At 46.5% G+C, this 12548-nt stretch overlaps 1 protein-coding gene across 2 annotated transcripts in view; it reads right to left on the minus strand.

The window, feature by feature from the left end:
- The window catches only part of Map3k4 (mitogen-activated protein kinase kinase kinase 4), a 93722-nt gene that overhangs the window by 44714 nt on the left and 36460 nt on the right, over positions 1-12548 (minus strand). For both annotated transcript variants that reach the window (XM_005363376.3, XM_026787338.1), the window contains exon 3: positions 3461-4824. In XM_005363376.3, the coding sequence (XP_005363433.1) occupies positions 3461-4824 (1364 nt within the window). The remainder of the gene's footprint in view (positions 1-3460; positions 4825-12548) is intronic.

Consider the following 12548-nt stretch of genomic DNA (forward strand, 5'->3'; position numbering starts at 1 on the left):
AGCGTTAGGAAAGTGCCCTCACTGTGAAAGGACAATGGCAAAGAGAAACACTTGAACGCCGCATGGTGGCTCCGTATTTAGTCCTCACGGGGTAAAGGAGTGCAGGCACACAAGACAGGTTCTCACCAGGAAAAAACAAAAGTCTAAATATAGGGCAAAGAGTTGGAGGTACGCTAGTACCACAGCAAAAGCATCGTCCCTGCTACAGGTAGATGGACAAGTAACTACAGACCCGTGTGCACATGAAAGACATTGCCCAGACAGCAGAGACAGCACAGCAGCCAGGCCGCAGGCACGGTCCTCAAAGGCAGTCTCCAGAAAGGCAGGCACTGGACACTGGAGCACTGCGCTCACACTCAGGGGCCCTGGTCTGCTGTTTGCAAAGTTAGATCCCAGTGAGGAGAGAGGAAGCAGAGGGCCCTGAAGAGTCAAGCAGGCTCAGCGGCAAAGGAGCAAGAGACCCAGAAGATAAATGAAGAGACAACAAAGACCTCGGGGTAGCTCTAGGTGTGCAGCGGGCAGGGAAGACTAGAGCCTCCTCCATTTCCTCCCTCTCACACTACACCCCCCCCCCCCGCGGGCATTGTGGGGTTCTGGGGCATTATGAGCAGATCATTCGGGTTTAAGTGCATTCATTTCACGTGAGGACCGGAGAGTCTCACAGAACACCCTTTCAGATGGCAAACAGCGCCTTACATGTGAACTCTGGCAGGAGTCCCATCCACTAACTGGAGCGCGCCTGTGGGGTCAGGGTGTGTGCTGGGAGGTCAGTCTGCAGCCGCAGTGAGCAACAATAACAGAGTTCACACAGGTCATTAACAAGGATGCTGTCCAAGTTACTAGAGTAAATACAAGCAGACTCAGAACATTTCCAGTCTGCAATTCTTTTAAACAATAAATGCAATGAAGCCTTAGAAGAGAAGCATTTTGTAAAGTATGCTTCAAAAGGGTTATTAAATGTTATTTACAAACACTGGTTACGAGTAATTTAATCATAAAGAATAAAGATATAAAGCATACATAAGAAAAACCAAATATCACAAATAAACGTTATTTCTTTTCTATAAAGTCCTTCAATGATATCACCCAGGAACCACAAAGACAGAATGCAATTACAGGCATGCTCTGCCCTGTCTGCGGCATGAGCCAATCCAGAGGCTGCCAACACTGCAGCAGGACGCACGGGCTCGCATACCATTGCAAGTACTAGGGCTCAGCCCTCACCACCACAAGAGCATTTCCCCCTGAGCCTCGAATGCCTCCAATGTACCATTATTTGGAAGAGATTAAAGGGAAAATAACATTTTAGAAATAAGAGAAGTCCGCACTGATTTATACTTAGCTTTGATAGGGAAAAAATGTAACAATAATCCTAAAAATAAAGGAGTCTGTATTTGACGCATACAGATTTTCCCACAAGCACAAACATGCTCTGAGGCCTCAACTTTTCTGTGGGTAGACAGGAAGACATGGTCACGTGCATTTCCCAGAGAGAAGAGCCGGTGGTGAGGAGAGGCAGTCTGGAGACAGGGCCTGGCTCCTGGGCAGCTGCTCACTTACACAGCTGCGGCAGGCAGCCCCACAGGTCGCCCCTTCTGGTTGCTCAGCAGAGCGCTCCTCTTGCTCTCTCTCAGCCTGCTTCCCTCTTTCTCTGGAGCTCCTCTCCCCCCAAGCCATCTTGACTCTGGGGGTGTGTGCTCCCCTTCCCTCTGCTCCATCCTCCTCCAGGCAGCTGCCATCTTGACTGGGGGGGGGGGGTAGGTGTGTCCCCCTTTCCTCTGCTCCATCTTCCTCCTCCAGGCAGCTGCTATGACTTACAGCTGGACTACCCTGGGGTTTTTCTTTGAAACTTTAATGAAATTGTCCTCAAGCCTTGAAAACAACCGGGGCTCTTTCCCTGAACTACTTAGCAACATGACTAAGACAAGATAAATTCAGGATGAGAATGTGCATACACATATAAGCACATGTATGCACGGCACACACTTCGTCCACGTACACGGCACACACATGCACGCACACCTCCACTTACAGGCACTGTGTCCCTGAAGTGGGGATGAATAAAAATTCTTACTTTCACACCAAGTTAACGGTGACATCAGTGTGGTTGGCCTCGCTGCAGGACTCCAGCTGCACCTGTGACTGCCTACCTGACACTGCACGACCCCAGCGGCCACAGCGGGAGCTTCCTACTTCAGCTGTCTGAAGGCAGCTCTCATTACAGTCTTTGACAATCGTATCCTCAAAAATAACACTTTGTAATAAAAAAAAAAAAACCCTGCCTTGTCACATGTGTCTTGATAAATTCCTAAAGTACAGAACTCACCATGTGAGATTGGAAAAAAATCCTGATTTTACAGCCACAGCTTTGCTTTGTGGAATCTACACGATGAAATCTTGTTATAACGTCTCCAGTGTGAAAAGGGAGAACCCTCCATTTGCTGCCCTGAGAATGCAGGCACGGAGCTTGCAGACCCTGGGTTCTCTTCAGGTGTCCTCTGCCTTATGGAAATGCCTTCTGTCGTTTCTGACTAAATCAAGCAGGCTTATACAATAAATCGAATCTTGGACTCTCTGAATCAGTGCCCCACAATACACCCCTTCCTAATTTTACCACCCTGAACAGTAAGGAATTTCTAAAATGTCAAGCTTTTAAACTCAAATTATAATCTATTCCTCTGGCGGACATGATGAAATATGCACTTAGCGCCAATCCCTCTGCCTGCACTGGAAGCGCGAGTCTTGACAGATAGTCGAGACTCTCCCCTTCTGGACAGTCTTACATTGCTTTCTAACCTTGCACCATTTGAAAATCCAGTAACCAAAACTGGGCTTTGCTATGCAGGAGGGTGGTAAGCTATTTCCATTTCTGGTTTGGAGTTCTCTGGTGTTTTGTTTTTGTTGTTTTGCCATGCTAGAGACCAAGACTAAACCTAGGGCTTAGCACTCAGCTATATCCCAACCCAGAACGAACTTTTTCAAAGAATCCAAAGAGCTAGAGATTCAGCTCGGTGGTGGAGCGCCTGCCTGCCGTGTACAAGGCCCCGCAGGACCAGGACAAGTGTACGAGCGAGAGAATGAAGGGCTGATCAGTGGCTCTAGAGGCCATGACATTTTGAAATGCCTGTGTATGATGTTGACTTTATTACTGACTTAGTTGCAGCTTGTGGTCGCCCAGGACCACCTCCTCATTTTACACCTCACTCCTCGCTCTCCAGATGCTATGTACATGGTTGTGTCTTCCATCCGCATAATCACCTTCACTCTGTTCATTAAACTTGGGTGAGCTTTTAACAGATCCTCTTATCGTAGTACTTTATGGTAATAATTATATATGCAACCTATACCTGCCATTTACACTTTGCCATGCTAAGACTATGAAAGTCCACATGATCAACACTGCACAGGAAGTGGGGTTAAAAAGCTGCGGTATCTCGGCATCACAGCCACCGAAACCTACCTCCACTGGATGGTCACTCCTTAGCAGAGCTACTCGAGCCCTCTGTAGGGAGCCATGCATGAGCTTGTGAAGTCGTAAAATCAACTTTCTTAGCCCCATCTGCTTCAGCGCTTTGTCCACAAACGGTCTATAAATAGACGTCAAAGAATGCCTGCTGACGCTGGCCTCAGAACCACAGTCTGCTGCTCCCCAGCCGACAGGATCCTCCTCAGACTCGAGTCTCTCAAGCCTCCTGGAGGTGGAGTCCTGTGAGTGGGCGTCCAGAAAATTGTCTGTGGACGGCCTGAACTCTGGAGCCCGCGGGTTGGGAGCCCGGTCTTCGTCGCTCTCCTCTGTCCCACTCTCCAGCTCTTTCAGCTCTCCCTCTGTGTCCTCACCCTCGTCGTCCAGCTCGTGGCCTTTGGATGGCCGAGGGGAAGGGATTTCAAACACTGGCCAGCCAATGTCTGATAAGTTCTTGATTCCCAGAACAGTCCCCATAATCCTCAGCTTCTGATTTAAGTCTTTCGTGATGTTCAGCCACAGACAGAGCGCCTGCACCCTGTCCTCAAAGTCTTTCGCCGCATAGCGTTCATAGTCCTTCTGCAGAGCCTGCAAGGATGGATAAAGTGCTTCAATGTACTCTAGCAGCTCCATTATCCGCTTCACCTGCTCGAATGAGACCCTCTGGCGCTGGAGGTGCTCGTGGTATGTTGAACAGCCCAGACTGTTTGCCGTGTGAGGGGTTCTGCACTGCCCTTCTAGTGACGTGCCATTGAAACCAGCTCCATTTCTAGAGAAGGCAATGCTCCCATAGTTAACTTTGAACGTGAGGATTTCATTGATAATATCTGGGATGGCTTGGCGAGCCGTGTATAAAAAGAGGTCCTGGTCATTGATGCTGCGACCTGCGTGCCAGGCCTGGAGCTCTAACCATATCAGTTCATTTGATCGGTTGAACCAGAAAGCAGCAGTGTTTTCCTGTCCCCTCTGCTCCCTGTCCTTCTTTTTTGAGACTGAGGTAAGCTTTAGCAAAAGGCGCAGTGTTTCAAAAAACTTGAGGCGGTCTGCCGGGCAGTCACTCCGGGACGTCTGCCGTGCAGTTCTGGCTATAGGCATGGGCATAGAGACCGGCAGCTTGGCATTGCTGCAGCCGAGGCTGAGGTAAGGCTTATTGAGATCCACATCTGGAATCGATTTTTTTGGCAAAGACCCAGCTACTGAGTCCAGCATGAAGGAGCACTGTGCGTTCTTCTTATGGTCTCGCTCTGTGGTCCTCAGAGTCGCTCGGATCTTCTTTTCCTGCTTGTAGCTGTACTCTTCCACAGTCTCCACTCCTTTCCCTGCATCTTTATGAGGAGACTGAGTTGGTGTGTTCATTTTTTCTAAAGAAAAGAACAAAATTCAACAGTATGAAGCTCTAAAACATGAAGCTAGTCGCTGTTTTAAACCAGACTGATCCTCACCTGCATGTCCAAGCAGGCTATCCCTGTGAGCAAAACAGGTTCAGAAGCTGAAACTCCAAAGTCATGAAAACAAAACACGTGGTCATTTTTTAGTGATTATACTCATTTTCCTTACTATATACTTGTATTCTTTTAGACTCACAACCACCAAACAGTCAAATTCGACATTACAAAATGTACTGAACCCCTCAATTTGATGTAAGCACCTCCAACTTTAAGAAGGAGAAATGGCATGGGAAGTGTCATAGACTGAGATCCAGAGAACAGCCGATGCCTGCCTTTGTCTTAACAAAATTTGCCCATTTAGAAGCAAATTGTTAAAAATCTCCTGGGTCTCTCTTCTTTCTGGCAGAATGAGGTGACATGACATCAGACGTGAGGCACTGGGCTAAGAAGACGCTCAGTGGGTAAAGTCCTTGCCACTCAAGCAGACTGGATCCCTAATGCCCACAGTCAAGTGGGCATGATGGTCAACTATGAGCCCAGTGATGCCAGATGGTGGCAGGAGGACCTGCATCCTGCTGGCCAGTTAGTTAATGTGCTGAGCATGGGAGCTCCAGGTTCGGCACGAGACCCTGCCACAGTAAAAAAACTAGAGACCCCAGTGCTGCCCTCTGCCCTCTGCACGCACTGACACACACCTGAACACATAAATGTGCTCACACACGAGCAAGCACTCATGCACACCCAGATATATGCAAAGAAACCAGGAATGCTTAAAGCACCTCAAGATTAGTTTCATAAAGAGCAGAAAGACAACCAATAAACAAAACTTGAGCGCTGACCTCATCTCTGGCTTCCTTCTCTGTCACAACGAATGCCCTGAATGTGAACAGAACTGAAGACACACCGATCATGATTCACTTGCTCTGCCATATTAGCATAGGAAGTCATTCCAAATCAGTAAAAAAGAAAGGAAGCCTCACATAATTCCTCCAAACCAATGCAAAGGCTCTACTGATTTGATATTAACTTCAGAGGAAACACACACATCTGCCTTTTTGCTTATTTTACCACCACTAGCCAGCCATGCCTCAGCCCCTCATCCTAGAGCGTTCTGAACACAGCGGCCTTCGGGCCCACTCCTCTGAAAGCTCTCACCTAACTAGATGAATGCTGATGTTTCCAAAGCTCTGCTCTTGAAACTGACTCTCCTGGTCTGTCCTGGCTTGTCCAACCCCAGCAGCTTCTTCCTAGGCTGCACCACCATCTGAACCCCACACCCATTCCCATCTAGGATGCAGACTCCCTTCCTGAGCATCTCTGGGATCAGAATGGCACCCAGTCAGTGGCGCCATGCAAGGTTCAGGCACACAGTCACCAATATACTCCATTTATAGGTTTCTTTACACATGTAAGAAGAGTAAGAAATCATGTTTTTCTTAATAATCTATAAGTACGCAAAGTATAAGAGCTCTCCAAATAGGTAAGAAGTCTGTCAGAAGAGCACACTGTTAAGGCAAGCATATGCTCACAGTTATGTCTTTAGGTGTGATGGAACAGGTACAATTACATGAGTTACAGAGTGATGCATATAAAAAAAATCAATGCAACAAGGAAAATTTGAACAAGATCAATTTGCTTTCTAAATTAAATTATTTTAAAATAAGGACTAAACAAATTTCCAGTATATTTATAGCTTATTTACCTAATACTGATGCTATAATCCATCAAAAGTGATTTTTTATATCATTTATTTGTTCTGTGTGTGAGAGCACATGCATATGTGCTGGAGAACACACATGTGCCGCAGTGTGCATAGTGACATCAGAGGGAAACCACGGGAGAGGTTCTCTCCTTCCCCCATGTGGGTCCCATGCAGCTCAGGCCTGTCTTCAAGGGTGATAAGGTTGAGGCCTTGCTAACAGTCTGTCTACAGAGGTCTACTACGTTCCAGCATAAAATTATTCTATTTATTGATTTATTTGTTACATGCATGGCTGATAGCCTGCAGTCTACCTGTGCACCACATGTGTGCCCTGTGTCCACGAAGGCCAGAAAGCTTTGGATTCCCCAGAAATGGACTACAGATGACTATGAGCCACCACAGCTTGGCTGGGAACGGAGAGAGCGGCCAGTGCTCCAGAGTGCTGAGCCGTCTCTCCAGTCCCCACTACTTTTTAAATTAGTGCCATCTTAAGACTGATGGAAATGTTATTTATAAAGTTATTTACGCTACCTGCATTACAATTTGTTATGCAATCCACCCAAATAAATGTCTTCTCAACCTTCTTCTCTGCAGCCACCAGCTGTTGACAGAGGTTTCTGCCCCACCCGGTCACACTTCCCAACCTTCATTCAAACACAAGACCGGTGTCTAAATCATCTTGCCTCCTGGTTGTTTTCTCCAGGTTCTTCATTTAAAAAGTGTGCACACATATGCACATCCATGCACACACACTTTATAAAACTAATGTGGCATGCATTACTGGTAATAGTCACAGAATGTGTGTTATTTATAATTTGAGAAGTAACACAACGGTGAAAAGGTGTACTTTTATTTGCTCATGTTCCACAATGCAAACATTATGTCCTGATCTCTAATGTATCTACCAAAAGGCAAACCATGAGGACAGGAGACGAACCTACTTTATGTGGTTACTTACTGCAGCAATTAGGCCTATGGCAGGGCTAGGGGTGACATGATCCTACTCTACAGTGTAGACATAATCTCATTTTAGCAGACCTGAAAAGCTAGTGTTTGTAGGTCCTACGGTACACACACAATCTAGCTGAGCTCAGAACTCAATATGCGGTATGTGTTGTAACAACTGTGTGGAATGTGCATTTACAGAGAGCAGTGGCTTAACACTCGGATCTACAGTGTGTGACGTGACAGAAAAAAAATAGGTAATGGGGCAAGATGGGACAGACAACTGGTTCTTCCCCAAAGGAAAAGACAAGTTGATTTTTAAATGTGTGTATGTGTGTGTGTGTGTGTGTGTGTGTGTGTGTGTGTGTGTGTTAGAAACTCACATATTACAGTGAAATTCAAACAGAAAGCAAACTTAGCCAAGACAGGGGTTAGCTCATCAGTCTGCACACTCTGCTCTTCAAATGATGTATTTATTGTTGATGGTGTAAACAGACATACTCTCTAAAAGCCGATGGTCAGACAGGCCCCCCACATCACAGGGAATCCAGCAGCTCAAAGAGATGTGGGAACACCCAGGCTCTAGACACAGAAGCCACCCTAGAAGCTGCATGTTTGTACTCCCCATTGACAACCCAGGGAGCCTTTAGAACCACCCAGGGCTCGCTGCTAACACACAGGGTTGTTTACTCAGTTTTCTGTTGATACTAAATCTTCTGAAATCAACAAAACTCCAGCATAGACAGAGCCTCTGAACAGGGATATTTAAGAGCTATGAGGCTGATGCACACCTTTAGTTCCAGTACTCAGGAGGCAGAGGCAGGCAGAGTTCTGTGAGTTCAAGGCCAGCTTGGTCTATTTAGTGAGTTTCAATTCAGCCAGGGCTGTATGGTAAGACTCTGCCTCCAAAAAGTACATAAATAAATAAGTAATCATACTTTGGATAATGGCAATGTTGACTGTACTTTTAACAGTTAAGATTTTGATAAGGTTTGAACAATGATCAGCCAAGTGTATGTTACTTCTTAAGAAAAAGACAGTCAAACCACTTTATCCTTAAATTTGTTTCCTTTACAACCAACAGAAGAAAGAAGATTCATTTCATAGTTTAAGTAAATTAAATAGGAATTTACAGATGAGGCAGCAACCACAGTGTCACAGGCAGCATGTCCCCACAGTTGGAATCACACAACACCCTCACTGTGAGCTTTCTAAGTCAGTGTTTTGAAAAACTCCCATACATGGCTGGAGTTAGGAGTGGTCTGTCCCAGGTCAACATGAAGAGAGACTGTATAGCTACAGCAATGGGTACGAGTTAGCCGCCTACCCAACACCTTTATACATGGGACGAGCCATTCTGAGAAGAGAAATTTCTCAGGTGTGTGACAAACTCTAGGTCGGTACTTCACTTTTAAAAAGATTTATTATTCTTCTATTTATATGTTATACATGTGTATGCCGCATGTGTGCAGGTGCTTGAAGAGTCCAGAAGAGGGTATCACATCTCCAGAACTGGGGTTAAAGACAGCTTGTTTAATGTGGTGCTGGGAACTGAACTCCCATCTTCCAGAAGAACCACGAGCACTCTGAACCACTGAGCCATCTCTGCAGCCCAGGCCAGTGCTTCTTAACCTTTTGTGAATAACAAGCTGCATTGGAGAATCTGAAGGAAACTTACAGACTGTCCAAAAAAGTTCACAATTACCAATAAGAGGTCCATTCATTCTCTAGGGCTCCAGAGTCACCATGACAGTGACACAGAACCCACAATGTAGGCAACTTGGCCCTTGCTCCTTGCATTTTGCTCAAAGTTGCGCTTCCTCAAACACCCTGCTTAACACTGCTGGTGCACACACTTTCGTGTGCTTAGATACACACTATGTCTACACATGGTATTTATACTTGACCTCCTTTTCTAATAAATTTTACACTACCCTTATATATTTAACTACAACCATCATTTCCCCTTAGGAACACATATTTTTAAAAACAAGAAAACTTAAAACAGCTAAAGCAGGCTAGCAGAAACCCAAAACATTAATAATACAGAAAATACAAACAAACAAGGCTTGCATATACTGTAAGAGTAAAACAAGAAAATAGACCTACTGAGGAATGACCTACCAACTTTAAACACACACTTTCCAATACAGCAGATCTATCACTAATAACTCCACATGTGTACAAAGACACAGATGAGATGTTTCTCCAACAGGAGTGCTTGTATGAAAATATGAGAGAAAGTCCATAAAGACAATGGTTCCAGAGAAAGCATGAGTTTATATGTGCTGGCAGGCTTCACCCACAAACGGCATGCTCTAACAACTAAGTTCTAAAGCCCAGTGACAGTGCAGCTTTACAAAGCAGAGCACCTGCAAGGATGCAGAGCTCACCCGCTGGGATGCAGAGCTCACCCGCTGGGATGCAGAGCTCACCCGCTAGGATGCAGAGCTCACCGGCTAGGATGCAGAGCTCGCCCGCTAGGATGCAGAGCTCGCCCGCTAGGATGCAGAGCTCGCCCGCTAGGATGCAGAGCTCGCCCACTAGGATGCAAAGTTCACTAGGATGCAGAGCTCGTCCACTAGGATGCAAAGTTCACTAGGATGCAGAGCTCGCCCGCTAGGATGCTGAGCCTACCCCTAGGATGCTGAGCTCTTCCCAGTACCAGTGTCTCACCTGTGATGTCACTGCTTGAGTTTACCATTCCAACACATCACTAATAGAAATCCACAGGAAATCAGCACTATTGTGATTCCACCACATAATTTCAGTAAGAACCAACATACGCACCAGAGTGCTACAGATCTTCGGAACCTGAACTTAGAAACCCTAAAACACAAGCCTACACCATAAGTTGCCTCACTCTGAGCCTGAAATAATACCTTAAAATCACATCTATAACAATGACTTCCACTGCAAAAGTTAGAGACGGCCCTGGTAGCAACACATCCCATCTGAGCTCTGCTCTCAGTGACTCTCTGGGACTTACATTCCCACTTTTCTAGCATTTTGAGGAAGAAGTGCCAGAGTACACAAAAGACAACAGGACAGCATGCCAATTCCCCAGAGCTTTGCAGGCAGGCCTGCAGGGCTGGTCCACGACAGCCAATGAACCAACCTCTGGTTCCTGGGGCCCTGTGAAGCCCCTCCCAAAGCCCGTGGCTGGCACTGCACACAAGGAAGTGCAGTAGAAGGGGTGTGTCAAGACTTGCAAGGTCAAATCTCAGGAAGCCTCAGAACCTCTACACTAGACTCTCAAAACCTTGCTGAGAGAAACCTCATGCATGTGACAGGCTCAACTCCTCAGGGACTAGGCCACCCTGCTCACATCCATGCTAACCTTGTAAACTACCACAGGGACAAAACAGTGTCTGCCAGCCCTCGCCTGGTAGTGCCATCTCAGCTCAGACGCAGCCATGAAAGCAAGGGAACCACCTGGGACATCTGAGACACAGCGGGCACCACATGGAGAAGGGTTAAGGGCTCAGTCGGGGCCCTAGCCAAGCCAAGCCATATATCCAGCCAATGGAACCACTCCAGCCAAGGCTCCAGACACCATGGGCAGATAACCGTCTACTTTGCCTAAACACCTGCATGACAGAATTATGAGCAGTGAATAGATACACTGTCAGCCAGAGTTTCAAGGTGGTTTATAAAGAGCAATAGATAATCAGAATAACAGAAATCTCATCAGGGACTTACTGTCTGAAAGGTGAGTCCAACTAGGACTGCAGCCCTGAAGTTAACAGTGTGGCTCACAGAGTCACTGGGAAGCTCCGATCCAGACCTCAGAAAGCTCTGGAAAGAAATCTGACCAAGCTGATAGCTCTACGGAGCTCTCAATCACTGAGGGACCAACAGACAGTGATGACTCAGGCGCTGGTCTGAAACCATGCTCCCCTGACTCAGCCTGGTCACAGCACAAGAATCACTGGTTCCGGAAGTCATCCAGGGGGTCTTCTCAAAGCCCCTCCTGTGCACCCTTGGTGACCTCATGCACCTGACCATGATGTGGGAGTCATTTCTTTCTAATCTGTTGCTTTCGTTGGTTAATTAATAAAGAAACTGCCTAGGCCCATTTGATAGGCCAACCCTTAGGTGGGTGGAGTAAACAGAACAGAATGCTGGGAGAAAGAAGCTAAGTCAGGAAGTCGCCATGATTCTCCCACTCCAGACAGACGCAGGTTAAGATCTTTCCGGGTAAGCGCACCTCGTGGTGCTACATAGATTATTAGAAATGGGTTAAGAGGCTGAAACTAATGGGCCAGGCAGTGTTTAAAAGAATACAGTTTCCTTGTAATTATTTTGCGTAAAGCTAGCCGTGCGGGCGGCCGGATGCCGGGGAAAGTAGCCCACCGCTCCTCACACAACATGACCACACTAGGCTGTGCCTCTGAGTCGTGGGTTCCCTGCAGGAGCTGGGACTACCGGGTCTTCTCAATGCCCATCCTGTGCTGTCTGAGCTGTAGGTTCCCTGCAAGACATGGGAACATGTCTTACCCATCATCTATGAGAGGATGTGTCTGTGGAGTCAATGGAAAGAATGAAGGAGAAACATGGACAGACAGAAGAGAAGGAAGAAGAAAAAACAAAAGGGGGAGAAGGGAAAGACAGCAACAACAGCTACAGTAGCCACAGTGAAAAAGGGTACATGTCTAGGAAGAAAGATGCAGGCAAAATAGCCATGTGACCACAAGCAGCCAATCGAAGTCTTCATGTGGCTGCTAATTAATAAGATAAAAAAAATGTAAGAATATAATCTTACTTTAAGATTTAAGGCAAAGAGAAAAGTGTTGAGGGAAAATTTTAGTTTAAAGTAATAATAATGACAGTTATCACATAACCCCAACACACTGTAAAAAACAAGTTCACAGGTAAGGGAATGACACCCAGTAGGTTGCACACCCAGAATGTCCCTGAGCCAAAAGGGAGTCCAGGCATATCGGCACCTGTTTTGGACGCGTGTGCACCACACAACACAGCGACCGTGTTTGGACACGTGTGTACCACATGACACAGCTACCGTGTTTGGATGCGTGTGTACCACACG

Source organism: Microtus ochrogaster, linkage group LG9 (genome assembly GCF_000317375.1).
Source record: "Microtus ochrogaster isolate Prairie Vole_2 linkage group LG9, MicOch1.0, whole genome shotgun sequence".
Classification (NCBI taxonomy): domain Eukaryota; kingdom Metazoa; phylum Chordata; class Mammalia; order Rodentia; family Cricetidae; genus Microtus; species Microtus ochrogaster.